The sequence below is a fragment of the Cyprinus carpio genome, chromosome A9 (assembly GCF_018340385.1).
Source record: "Cyprinus carpio isolate SPL01 chromosome A9, ASM1834038v1, whole genome shotgun sequence".
Classification (NCBI taxonomy): domain Eukaryota; kingdom Metazoa; phylum Chordata; class Actinopteri; order Cypriniformes; family Cyprinidae; genus Cyprinus; species Cyprinus carpio.
In genome coordinates, this window is record NC_056580.1 from 2,609,619 (window position 1) to 2,624,193 (window position 14,575).

The 14,575-nt window shown below is 36.9% G+C and overlaps 1 protein-coding gene across 2 annotated transcripts; it reads right to left on the reverse strand.

Annotated features, from left to right (window-relative positions):
* Positions 1–136: 136 nt before the first annotated feature.
* On the reverse strand, positions 137–9,351 carry LOC109096574 (WAS/WASL-interacting protein family member 1-like). 2 transcript variants are annotated; one of them, XM_042763176.1, is made up of 8 exons: positions 9,126–9,351; positions 5,833–5,917; positions 4,885–5,014; positions 4,523–4,660; positions 2,803–3,471; positions 1,743–1,928; positions 1,019–1,123; positions 137–806 (listed from the first exon to the last, which is right to left on the reverse strand). In XM_042763176.1, exons 2-8 carry the CDS (start codon positions 5,884–5,886, stop codon positions 760–762), a joined length of 1,329 nt encoding a protein of 442 aa, XP_042619110.1. In that variant the 5' UTR covers positions 5,887–5,917; positions 9,126–9,351; the 3' UTR covers positions 137–759. The 2 variants fall into 2 exon arrangements, with proteins under 2 accessions (XP_042619110.1, XP_042619109.1); XM_042763175.1 differs by having other exon boundaries at positions 2,803–3,474; positions 9,126–9,350.
* Between the last annotated feature and the right edge of the window lie 5,224 nt (positions 9,352–14,575).

The window sequence follows — 14,575 nt, forward strand, 5'->3', positions numbered from 1 at the left end:
AAATGTTAAGTTTAAGTAAAAAAAAACAAACAAACAAACAGCTAAACTAAAATTCAGGTAAATGTAAATGTCCTGAGTAAAATTAAAATGTATGCTATGACTCTGCAAATCCATTAAAACAATTTACAACAATAACTAATGCATTGTGATTTTTATCTCAACGTGCTTGTTATGATGCATACATCTCAAATTTAACAATGAAAAGACAGGCATAATATACAGGCAGTGATGCATGTGCAACAACAATAATGTGCAAAGTTCTGATCTACTGTCTTAACAATATACATATAATTTATTCTTAATCATAATAGTTTATATTATAGATCTGCTTGACATATTCTGTATCGGGGGTCTATCACTTAAGGGGTCCTTGTCCTGAAAAACATTGAAAACACCCTACACTTTCTTGATTTAAATATCTTTAATATATTATAAATTATATTATATACCTACTGTACATGTGTCTGTGACATTAATAAATCTAAATATAATTTGCAGGATAGGGGGATGTGTAGAATAGCATCTATGTAAATGATTAAAACAAACTTTCTCAGCTGATGACAGAACGCACTTTAATCGCCATGGACATACATTTTTACTATGATTTCAAATTCTCCCCGAAAAGATTAAAATGCATGAAAAAGTGATTTTAAAAATATATAACTGAAAAGTTTAAAACATTCATGTTTTCACAAATGAGTTTCTGAGGCTCATTCAGCAGTTGAACATCCAGCTCACACTAAATACTGTCAAAGCGTTTTATCTGGGAATCGGTGGCAAGGGTGGCGCTCCTCTGTCTCCCATTCCTGAAAAACAAATACAGATAGATACATACTGATCAAACGAACTATTCTGACACTGAAACGCTGAAATATTGCATTAAAAATATGCAAATCTTGTCAAGTTTTACATGTAAAAGCACAAAAACAAAAGTCCACTCTGAGTGAACAGCATGATACTAGAACAACACACACTGAACAATAACATACAATTCTGCACAAAATGCTGCAGTGCTCACCTTTGCCGCCGGATTTGCTGGGGTAAGACTTGGTGAAGGAGACGTACGGCTCTGGTAGAGGTAATTCAGTCAGAGGATGGAAGGAAAACCTCATCCCCCACTCATCTAAAGGAAAAAAATACAACAGAATATGTGCAGCAAAACAGAGTCAGTCAAGAACGATTATAATAGCACTCATTTCATAGCCACATCATGCTGTGTCTGCTATCCATTGACTTTAAAGGAATAGTTCACCCAAAATAACAATTCCGTCATCATTTACTCACCCCCACATCATTCCAATCCTGACTTTCTTTCTATTGCACATATCAAACTGTTTCAGTGCCCACTCACTTTCACTGTATTTTTTGTCCATACAATAAATTTCAATGGGAACCAAAACTGATTGATTACCAACACCAGAATTCTTCAAAATATCACTTTTTTTACATTTCACAGAAAAAAGAAAAAAGAAAGTTCGGAACAACTTGAGTGTGAGTAAATGATGACAGAAGTGCCATTTTTTGGGTGAACTATACCTTTAAATTAAATCTTGTTAAACTGCCCCAACAGTAACACTTTCTTCTATCCCAGAAAATCTACTTTATATGCGACTCTGTTTAGTGATGACAGTGGTGAAGAAATGCCACTCTTCGACTTTAAACTCACTGCCTTTTGTATTGTTGACCTATTGTTGGCCTCTCTCGAATTAGCAGGTATCAGATCGTTCTCATGGCAGTCATACCTGTGGCAGGTGGTGGAGGGCACTGGAAGCCATTGATGGTGTCAGGGGGTGGAGGGGGGAAGCTGGGCACTCTGGACGGGTCTGGGGGTAGAGAGGGTCTGCCTGATCCACCGGGACGATTGGGAGGAGGTAAGGGGGGAGACACTCCTCTGCCTGCTCCTCCAGTGGGTGGAGGTGGTAGAGGACCTGGAGGGGAGGTCCAGTCGCATTATGAGGAGTCCACAAAATAACAAAACAATTTCTCATTCCTAAACCTCATTTGAACCATGCGTCTGCAGGTAAATGCAAGTTTCAGTTATCTGAAAAATAGGGAACATTTTAACTTATATATAATTAAATATATAAATATATAATTAAAAGCATTTATTATAGCATAACTCCTACTATTACTACTCTGTAAAAAGTGGCAAGCTTTAAATGTTATTTTGTAGAGCTATTTCCACTTGATTTAACCTATGAAAATAGTTTTATTTGTATAAATCCATGCATTTGGGTTGATTCTGTGATGCTAAATATTATTTTTGATCAAATCGGTTAATTTAGATCTTATGATTTTTAGGGTACATTTTTGTTTTGCGTAATTCCTACTTTGTGGTCAGTAAAACAGAAAACAATACATATTTCACAGTATTACTGATTTTACTGTATTTTTGATCAAATAAATGCAGCCTTGGTGAGCAGAAGAGTCAAAAACATGAAAAAAAAAAACTTATGACCCAAACACTTTTGAACGGTAGTGTATTTCTTATTTATATAAATACAAATGTATAAACTATATAGCAAATCTCAACTGCTTGACTCTTAATATTGTCACAAAATGTAACTATATTATCACCGTTCTCTTTATATACAGTGATATTATATATCAAACTTTATCTACAGACATACAGTAAAGTGACAAAAATAGTAAATCTCAAATGCTTCTTTTTTTTATCTGCTATATGTGTCTATAAGGTATGAAGGTGTTAAGATATTTTAAACATTAACATCATGATTGTCTTTAAAAGCTGCTTTAGAACTATGTGTACTGACTTCAAAACAGGAATGACCTTCCTCATACCTGAGCGTACGGATGGGCTCCTTCCTGATGGAGGCGGCCTCTCGCTGGGTGGTGGTGGCAGTGGGCTGGAGCGTCCAGGCGGTGGTGGAGGGGGAAAGCTGTTTCTTGAAGGGCCTCTAGTGTTGGGCTCATCCCGTGGGGATGGTGGGATGGGTGGGACCCCTCCTCCTCTTCCTGGAGGTAAGGATGGAGGTGGATTACCCATAGGCCTCTGAGAACTTAATGGTTTATTCTCAGTTGAAGGTGGTGGTGGTGGTAATGGTCCATCTCGAGAAAATGATGCTCTGCTTCCTCCGGTGGGTGGTGGAGGGGGCGGGAAGTCATCTGAGGACCTGCTAGGCATTGTGGGTAATGGCGGCCGGGCGCTTGCGGGCATTGGGGGTGGAGGGAAGGAAGACTGAGACTCCTTCTGGGGACGAGGAAGGCTTGGACGTCTGCCCGGCTGGTTAGGGGCGGGAACAGAAGGTGAGGAACTTGACGGTCGAGCTCCAGGTAGACGTGGAGGGCCACTAGGAGAGTTGTGCTGTGGTGAGCGTGATGAGGGCGGGACAGGTGGGGGTCCGGCCCTCCCAGGAGAAGGTCGTCCGGCGGTGGGGAGCGGGGGTCTGCTTCCTGCTGGGCTGCTGGGTGCTGGGAATCTCCCCGTTGTAGAAGGCATCGGTGGTCTTACTGCTTTAGTGGCACCAAATAAAAAAGAACATGAAGAAAAGTTTTCCGTTTTTAAGTATATAGCACATTTCAGTTTTGTCACAATTCAAACAACATAAGGATTAAATTAGGATTAGGAATATTATTATAGGATTAGATATATTACATATTATTATTATTATTATATTATATATAATATACTATATATGTACACTATATTATATATATATATATATATATATATATATATTTTACTATAATACAGTAAAGTTCAGTACATTATAGTGTAATATAATATAGTCTAAATTTTATTTAAATTAATTGTAATAATTAATTGTTATTACATTATATATGTATAGTTTAACACAGTATAGTATAGTATAGTATAGTATAGTATAGTATAGTATAGACATTTTGATTTAAATTTGCATTATAATGCAAATATGATTAAATTAAATAGGATTTAATTATAAATACAATTAGTATTATACTGCATAGTATAGTATAGTATATATAGTGTAGTATAGTGTAGTATAGTGTACTGTAGTAAAGTATAGTATAGTATAGTATAGTGTGCATTAAACATTTTAATTAAAATTTTTATCACAATGTGAAGAGGATAAAATTATGAATACAATTAGAATTATACTCTCTCTCTCTCTCTCTCTCTCTATATATATATATATAGTGTATAGTATAGTGTAGTGTAGTATAGTGTTTATTAAATAAACATTTTGATTTCCATTTTTGTCACAATGCAAACAGGATAAAATTATGAATACAATTAGAATTATACAGTTTGTGTGTGTGTGTGTGTGTGTGTGTATAGTATATTTAGTGTATATATAGTATAGTATAGTATAGTATAGCACTATCTAATTAATTGATTTAAATTTTTGTCACAATGCAAAAATAATAGGATTCATATAAATAGCATTAGTAGTATTAGTAGTATTGATCTTATTTAATATTTATTTAATTTTGATTTTATTTCCTTTTTTGTTTTATTTCAACCCTTCTATGTAAGGCTTGTGCAATAATAAATAATCATAAATTCATTTTAGATGATTACCAGTGTTGTCTCTGTTTCCTGATGATTTCAGTCTTGGCATTCCCCCCTGAAACAGTCCACCCAGTCCACCTGGAGCTCCGCCCCCAAACCCTCCACCACCTCCACCTCCTCCTCCTCCGCCGCCTCCTCCTTTGGGCTCTGCGTACATAAAAACACTATTAGAAGATATTATTATCATAAGAATTAATTTTTCAAAATGTTTAGCTCTAAACTCAAAATAAAGGATACTCAAACACACACACACACACACACACACACACACACACACACACACACACACACACACACACACACACACACACACACACACACACACACACAATATGTTACAAAGTATCTTACAGAAAACAAGGTGAACTCACTGTCCAGCAATGGGCTGCTGCGATCATTGGTGACGGCTTTCTTCAGTCGAGCTCCTTTGCTGATATCTGACAGTAAAGCATTTCTCCCTTGCTGCTCACCTCTGCTTATAATTGGCTTCTCTGTGTTTGCCTTGCGAAAGTCAATGTGAATTAGACAGGCTCCAGAAACAACACACAATATAGCTGTTTACTATTTCAACGCTGTTATGTGGAAAAAAAAATAATAATAACACTCTCATTTTGTTCTTTGCTAGTTATTAGCTATTTTTACTCTAAAAACTGCTAAAAACAAGAACCAGAATATTAAATCCAAAATTGTCTCCTTTGATCGTAGATTATATAAATTATACTTACAACTGGAATATTGTAGTGCTTTAGGGTTTTTAACAATTAATAATATTCGTACTTGAACTACTGATGTTGAAGGCATGTGATTCATTGAAGTTGTATGATGAACAACGTGTAACAAGTAAAAATCTTGTGTTAGTCACAGAGCTTATTTCTGCAATAATCTAAAAGCCCAAAAAAAATGTTATTGGGTTTTTGTCGAGGGAACCAGGCTGATGCAAACGAAGGGTTGGCCTAAAAAAACATCATCACTGCAGCGCTCTTTAACCGCATTTGAGACTGAAGGTACCTGTTTAAGAATCTCGTGCTCCTATGATGGTTTTGACCCTAGTAATCTTGGGTGGTAAAATATATTATCTTCAGCAGTAAACTTGTCAAATGAAGTGATTTGAAAACCTTTCACTTTTTTTGGCACAAATTAACAACCTGTACACTCACTTGTGCTCACCAGAACATTTATTTTCTAGTTTGTACAAATGAACTAGTAACATAATCAGTATCAAAATATCTCTATTTGGTCTAGTATTAATATTTTGATAATTCTAAATACTAAGTTAAGCTAATCATCACAACATTTTGATGTGTATAACAGTGTCATACCAGTGCAAAGGTTGGAGGAGGGCCAGGAGGGGGCGGTGGTGGCGGTCCAGACATGTTTCCTGTTCTTTCTTTCTAACCTAAAAGCCTGAGAGCACACAAATAAAACACATCAGTAACAGCCAATCAACAGCAGGCAAGCTTCTAAGTGGAGGAAGTGACACACTAGCACATCAACTGAAGATGCATGCCTCATCTTCAAGTGGTTTTGTTCCAGTTTCCATTAAGTTGCAAAGTTACAGACATTATATCACATGATACGCCCATATTTACACACATACTTCAAACATACACTTTTGTAGTTTAATACAACCATATGAAAGTAACCATATGAATGTATTTTTAGGAAAAATAACAGAACACATGCGGTTGATGTTGTATAGACCACCAGCAGCAGGAAGACTTTGGTAATAAGGGCTATTCATAACTGAGCTGTGACTTGATCACTCATGTGCATCGCTGTGGATGTTTTACATACATTCCATGCTGGGTGTGTTTCTTAAATTTGAAGCAGCTTTAAACAGATACTGACACTGTTCCACTCATTTCCTTTTAACAGCAGAACTGCTACTGAAAAATACAACAACCACACAACAACCCAAAACCAACACTAGCTACAAACACCCTAACATCCACCCTGTCAACCTACAACGCCCTCGCAACCGCCTTCCAACACTCAGGCAACCAGTCAGTACATCTGAGGAACATCACTGCAAATACTGGGTATGTTTTCAACATGTGAGCAATAGACTTGTATTTTCATCTTCAGGAATACGAAAGCTTACTCTCTTTATATCTGTGTGATAAAAAAAGAAACAATTTGATCACTTTCACACTTCAGTACTGTGAGATAAAGTGCCAAAAGCTCTTATCTGCTTCTCTAGTGATCATACTGAAGCCAAAGACTTCCTGATACTCACAGAAATAAACATGGCTCTGCTGTGCGGAGAGCAGCGGACCATTAAACACGCTCCACATCTCTCTCTTCAGCCAGAAAGGTGGTCCAAACACAAACATTTGCTTAATTTGTAACTTCACTGCAGATTATGCAATGACCTTCAGATGGTCCATGAACAATCCTGTAGATGTTCACTTCAACCCCCTGCGAAGTCAAAGTGGCCTACTTTCATACATACACACACACACACACACACACACACACACATAAAAAAAAATATATATATATATATATATATATATATATATATATATATATATATATATATATATATATATATATATATATATATATATATATATATGAGCTTAGCTAACACCAGTGTGATGCTCTTTGCAGTATTCAGTGACTATAGTTTAAATGCCTATATGAATCAGGGACCAGAGAGAAACTCCAAACATCTGTAAATCATTCTGACACTCTGTGAATAAAATTCTAAAATTAAGATTTCAGGTCAGATCGGATAAAATTGGATAAAATGACAATCTTGTGAACATGAATGCTTATAAATAAACACACTGAGTTACTTTAAATAGATTAATAATATTCAATACGTCTTATAAATAAAAGTCAAATGTTCTAAATAACCGTTTATTATTATTATTTTGAATCCTTGATATGTCAGCATGTACACTACTGTTCAAAGGTTTGGGGTCGGAAAGATTTTTGCTGTGTGTGTGCACTTGGATGGGTTAAATGCAGAGTACCAATTCCGAGTATGGGTTACCATACTTGACAAATGTCACGACTTTCACTTTCACTTGTGCAATAATTTTACAATTCAAAATAGTTTTCTATTGTAATATATATATTTTTTTAAATTATAATTTATTCCTGTGATCAAAGCAAAAAAAAAAAATTCAGCATCGTTACGCCAATCTTCAGTGTCACATGATCCTTCAGAAATCATTCTAATATGATGATTTGCTGATATTAAAAAAAAAAATAATAATAATAATAATTGATTGTATTTTAAAAGTTGAAAACAGTTGTGCTACTTTATATTTTTGTTAAAACCATGACCCTTTTTTTCAGGATGCTATAATGAATAGAAAATTCATTAGAACATCTTTTATTTGACATAGATTTTTTTTAAACAATTTAAAAGTCTTTATTGTAACTTTGAACCATTTTTGATAATTAATGGAGAGGAAGTTGAGCAGGTGGGATCTTTTAAATATTTGGGTACAGAAATTGACTCCCAGTTTAAATTTGATAAGCACTCAGAAAGTGTCTTTAAGAAGGCATATCAACGTCTAGGCTTATTGAGGAAATTAAGGAGCTTTAATGTGGAAAAAGATATTCTGATTGTGGTGTATAAATCCCTTATCGAATCTGTGCTTACTTTCAACATTGTATCCTGGTATATACTCTCTTTCTGTTAAATGCAAAAACAGACTTCTAAGGATTATAAACATAGCTGGTAAAATTATTGGTGAGAAACAAGTAACCCTGTCTGATCTTTATATTGTGGCAGTAAAAAGGAAAGCATCTGCTATTGTGACAGACTCTGCCCATCCTCTGCACAGCTCATTTGATTTACTTCCGTCTGGAAGACGATTTAAAGTACCTTTGGCGAAAAAGGCCAAATATAAGAAGTCTTTTATCCCGACGGCGGTTGACATTTTAAATAGGAAATAGGGGAGGGGGTTATCTTAAATTGTGTGGTTGTCTGTTGTATTGTATTGTTGTTAGCTGTGTATTGATAGTTGTACATTGTTTGTTGAGCCTCTTGTCTAAAGACAATTTTCTACCCCTGTGGGGATAGACAATAAAGCTTTTTTGAATTGAATTTGAATTGAATTTTATTACATCCTTGCTTAATAAAAGAAAATAATTTCTTTCAAAATAATCGGAATGACCCCCAAAATTTTGAAAGTTATACTCAACATGGCTCTGTAAGGACAAGTGTGCTGCAATATAATAACATTTTTGCTTCGTTTTCTTTATTTTAAATATTTTCATTCAAAGACAAGTGTATCCTGTTCTCCATTTGCTAGCTGTCAAAGAGGAACAGTTATTACAAACATTAAATTCAAAGATGCACATGATTTGCGTTGAAAATGTTGTTTTATAAGGTGAAATGCAAGATAAAACAGCAAGTAAACAGTTATTTCAGTCTTGTTCATAAGCTGTGAAAACCGAGAATGAGCTACATTTCCTCTGTTGAGTTTCCTCTGTGGTTGAGCACTTTTAGAAAAGCAGCAGCTTGAAAAAAAAAATATATACGAAACACCAACTTTCATTCAGCAAGGGATGCTCACTAGCCTTCACAAGACACCGCACTGATCCCTCACAAGCTTCACTCCTTCATTTCTACACTAAAAGATAGACTCACCTGTGTCGGGCATTTGGAGTCACCAGATCCAAGGGATTGTGAAAAGTTGCGCTGCACTTCCTATCAGTGACCCCACAGACCAGTTAAGAGTCTGCAGTGGTGCTGCGAAGAGTTTTTCATGCAGCAGAACGAGCTGATGATCGCAGCATGCAAACAATTGTGACCACACGTTTTTCGTCACAGAGTGTCAGAGTGAGACTAGCCAGGCGAGGGCTCTTATGAACTCCAACTACTGAGAACATTACCAGAAACAGGAACTAAATGACTCATTTGGAGAAAATAGAGCTGACGCTGGTCTCGCCTGCTGCTCACACTGAGCTTGTACTTAAAATCAGCCCACTGTGTACATTTCAGTGCAAATATATCCTGAATCTATGGATTTAGTGGCAGCAGAGAAACAGATGAATGACTGAAACAAAGAAATGTTGTGCAAATAAGACAGATTTACAGTGGACCCAGAAAGCATTTGGATGTTGAAAAAACTGAATGTCACTGTATTAGATAGAAAATAAGGGAGTTTCTGTGATCAAATAGTGCAGAAGCTTTTCTCAGAACTAACTTCACTTTAATCAGTTTTGCTCAGTGACTTTTAATCAGCTGCTGTCAGGTTTGCTAAATTGGGAAAAGCATACTATAATAGCTGTATCATGTTATTTCAGTGAGCAAAGTTCACACAGTAAAACACTTAAGTAGAGATAAGCGATTCATGTCCACCATTCTAACATTTGGCTCGGAGATTTATTTTTTTATGTTTTTGTCACAGGTCTCTTCTGCTCACCAGGGCTACATTTATTTGACCAAAAATACAGTAAAAACAGTAATATTGTGAAATATTATTACAATTTAAAAACCATTTTCAATTTGAATATATTCAAAAAATTAATTTATTTCTGTGATGTAAAGCTGAATTTTCATCATTACGGCAGTCTTCAGTGTTACATGATCCACAATAACAAATGTAGTCATTTATTAATTTTTAAGTGTGGTTTCAGTGTCTAAATGCTTGTGGGTTCATGTCATGACACACTATATAATATTTCAGTCATGTAATTTAAGTCCTAAACATTTATACAGTGTTACAATGTACTTGCCTGTAATCCAGAGGTACTTCCTTTATAAAGCCTGCTGTATTATATTTGATACATTTCTAAGAATGATCAATATGATCAAAATTTTGCTGGAAAACTTTACTACTACATAGTTGGTGGTTGCCATTGACTTCCATAGTAGGGAAAAAAATACTATGGAAGTCAGTGGCAACCACTGTTTGATTACCAGCAATCTTTCAAAATATCTTCTTTTATGTTCAACATAAGAAAGCAATTCATACAGGTTTGGAACGACATGAGGGTGAGTAAATGATGACAGAAACTTCATTTTTGGGTGAACTATCCCTTTAAGAGTCAGCAGATATTAAGCAGAAAGTCTACTCTAATGACTGCTAGTTGACATGTAGTTGCAAAGTTACTTATAGTCAGCAGAATGTCTAAAGTGGACTATCAAATTGAAGTGTTACCTCACTCTGCACTAATCTGAGGCACAATATTGTTCATATTCCTCATCCTTTCTGGTTACAAAGCCTTCTGCTTTAGCTGCTACGCCACAACAGCCCACTGTGACCTTTCAGTGTGTGAACTGCAGGTGGAAGCACGGAGCGAGAAATAGCCACTGGGTTGAGCTGTGTATTGCTGGCAACAAAACATGTAACTAAAAATGGATTAAATTTACTGTAAGCAGCATGCAAATCTTCACTGCATGTAAAACTGTATCCCACAATGCAGTGCATTCAGTGTTGCCTTCCATTTCAAGTGTGATGAATGTGTTTTCTTGACTCTTTTCTTTTTTGTACACAAAACTGGATTAAAAATGCAAAATCACTAACATCACACCACACTCTAGTATCATCATTTTTAATTATTAATGATAATTTTATTATTATAGTTTTATATGATAAAACTGTATACTGCATACTATTTTACATACTTTGCACAATAAAATAAAAAAAGCAGTAGGTAGCATAGCAGTATGTGTATTAGGCAAGTATTGAGTTCTGAACCTCGCCTTTTGGATAAGAATAGAATAAGGAAGTGTATGTATGAGAAGAGACAGGATGAAAAGGAGAATGGAGACAGAACAAGGGGGATGTAAACACACAGAGCCAGTCTGCCAGGGGCCTGGCTTAACACCACCCTCACTGCAACCACTGCCAGCCAACCAGAGAGCCACCAGCACAGGGCTCACATGCACAAGAGCCGTTGTCAGGGAGAAAACCCAGAGTGTGTGCGCGTACTGATGGAGAGACCTCAGTTATCCTGACGGAGTCCTCCAGTCTCACACACACCAAACAGAGCTCAACAACACTCAGCAGTGTCTGAGACAGCGATCAAGCTTATTTTGGATCTAATCTGATCTCGTCACCAAACACTCCTGCACCGAACTCTGATCTTCTGGATCTCTCCACATCTCATGGGTTTCACTGCAGGGATTCACATCCTCACACTGATGAAGGGGGCTTTCTTTTAATCACAGAGAAAAAAAACAAAAAACACAGTTTTGTCATGTAAGACTTTAGATTCTTTAAGACTCTTAATTCTTATTGGTCATTTGTGCCACTGGTCAAATGTGCCATTCTGTGGTCATTAATGACACAAAACTATAATTGATCAACATTTTTCCTACAAGGCTAGCTGTGCCAGCTTTATGTATTTCATATTTGCACTCTCTTTCTTTACTCTGTCCAAAAACATCTGGACACTTTATTTTGTGTTATCTTTTAAAGAAAAGTAATGCAAGCAAAATTTAAACTCAAATCAGCATTTCATGTCAATTAATGTATTAGCCAGTAAATGCTTTTTAACTAGAGCCAACATTTGTGATGGACTATAAATACTAGAAAACAAGAAATTTTGTTCTGATGAGAGCAATGTCTGGGGAAGGTGACCTCTGGTGGTGGGGAGGTGCCATGACAGCCACAGATTGTCCCCAACCTCAGATATCAGCTGCTCAGATATCGGCTAAAATATGGAGGAATTATTTGGTCAGATTATAAACTAAAAGTCTAAAACTAAAAGTCTTAAACCAAAACTAAAAATCTAAATTTGAAACTTAAAGTCCAAGTCGAAAATTAATTTGGTATTTAGGATTGGGCATTTGGTATTTAGGATAGGGCATTTTGTATTTAGGATTGGGCATTTTCTATTTAGGGTTGGGCATTTGGTCATTTAGCCATTTAGGATTTAGGATTGGACATTTGGGGATTTAGGATTGTGAATTTGGTATTTAGGATTGGGCATTTAATCATTTAGCCATTTAGGATTGAGGATTGGGCATTTGAAGATTGAGGATTGGGCATTTGAGGATTGAGGATTGAGGAGTGTATGCAAATTAGGAGGCGTGGCCCAAATGCTGGAGGCTGGGTTTGAAATGGCTGGTGCGCAGAGTCACCTTATGGACAGCAGCGGGAGCTCCCAGTGCTAAGGAGCACACTGTAATGAAGCCAAACGGAGCGAGTGAGCGGCTTGAGCAAGCACTGTGTGATAACTTCAACTTAATGACAGCTTTGTAACATTTGTGGCCTCAAACCGAGCGTACAACTGATGCTTGCGTGCGCGGTAAATCACCTCCGCGAGATGAAAACAATATCGCAGCGAGGAAACGGGAGCCCGCGAGCTCATTTCAAACTCTCGCGCGACAATGACATGTTCTTTGCGCGCAATACAAGCCCTCGCGCGCGCATGATCATTCCCCAGCTGCTCGCGCTCGATCTTCTCACCCTCTCACTCCAACACTTTTATTTTTGTCACGACTGACAAAAATAAAAGTGTTCGAGCGAGCCGGTGAAAAGATCGAGCGCGAGCAGCTGGGGAATGACCATGCGCGCGCGAGGGCTTGTATTGCGCGCAAATGGGCATTTCGGTTCTTTTTCGTGAGCCGGCTCGTTTGACTCAGCTCACTGAAAAGAGCCGGCTATTTTGGCTCACAAACGGCTCTTTAAAAAACAATAATGTTTTGACTATGATAGGTGTGAAAACAATTCTAGTAAATTATTAAATGAAATCAAACTCATAATGTCTCACAATTTCTTTACAAATGCATTGATTTGTTATGAAAAAAAGAATACTATTAAACATTTGCATTTAAATTACAACTTTTTAATGTATAGAAACAAACAACATTACAAAACAAATACAATCTGAATCTGAACAACATAATAGAACCCATATTAAAGAAAAATAAATAACTGAAAGGATTAAACTGGTCCCTCTTTTTTGGCATGTTATATAACCAGCATGAACTAAATCTCACTAGTTATGTTTTGTATAACAAGCATGAACACACACACACACACACACAATGCTGATCATATTTTTATTTTATGATAGATTTGCATTCAGAAATGCAAGCTGCCTTACTTTCGAGGGGCTGATGCGGTTTCTTCTCCGAGTTTGACACTGTGTGTGTGGTGGTGTGTGTGTGATGGCCCGGCCCCTCCCTCATGCCATATAATTGGTTGACACCTCATGTATGATTGACAGGAACAGAATGTGAGGCTGTTCAGACGAATATGTGCGCCTTTAGGCCTATATAATATTTTTTTTGTTCTTTGAATTAGTCAATTATTTTAAATAAAATAAAATGCATCCATTATTTCATTATTACATAATGATTTAATTTCTATAGGTTATATATATATATTTTTTAAATAGAGTCGGCTCTTCAGATATGCGAGCCAGCTCTCGTCGTTCACCTACAAGAGCCGGCTCTCAGAGTCGGCTCATTCGCGAACGACCCATCACTACAAAGAACATGTCACGCCCGCGCGCGAGAGGTTTTAAATGAGCTCTCGGGCTCCCGTTTCCTCGCGTGCGATTTTGTTTTCATCTCGCGGAGGTGATTTACCGCGCGCGCAAGCATCAGTTGTACGCTCGGTTTGAGGCCACAAATGTTACAAAGCTGTCATTAAGTTGAAGTTATCACATAGTCCTCGCTCAAGCCGCTCACTCGCTCTGTTTGGCTTCATTACAGTGTGCTCCTTAGCACTGGGAGCTCCCTCTGCTGTCCATAAGATGCCTCTGTGCACCAGCCATTTCAAACCCAGCCTCCAGTATTTGGGGCACGCCTCCTAATTTGCATACACTCCTCAATCCTCAATCCTAAAATGCCCAATCCTCAATCTTCAAATGCCCAATCCTCAATCCTAAATGGCTAAATGATTAAATGCCCAATTATAAATACCAAATTCCCAATCCTAAATCCCCAAATGCCCAATCCTAAATCCTAAATGGCTAAATGACCAAATGCCCAACCCTAAATAGAAAATGCCCAATCATAAATACAAAATGCCCAATCCTAAATACAAAATGCCCAATCCTAAATACCAGATTAATTTTTGACTTGGACTTTAAGTTTCAAATTTAGATTTTTAGTTTTGGTTTAAGACTTTTAGTTTT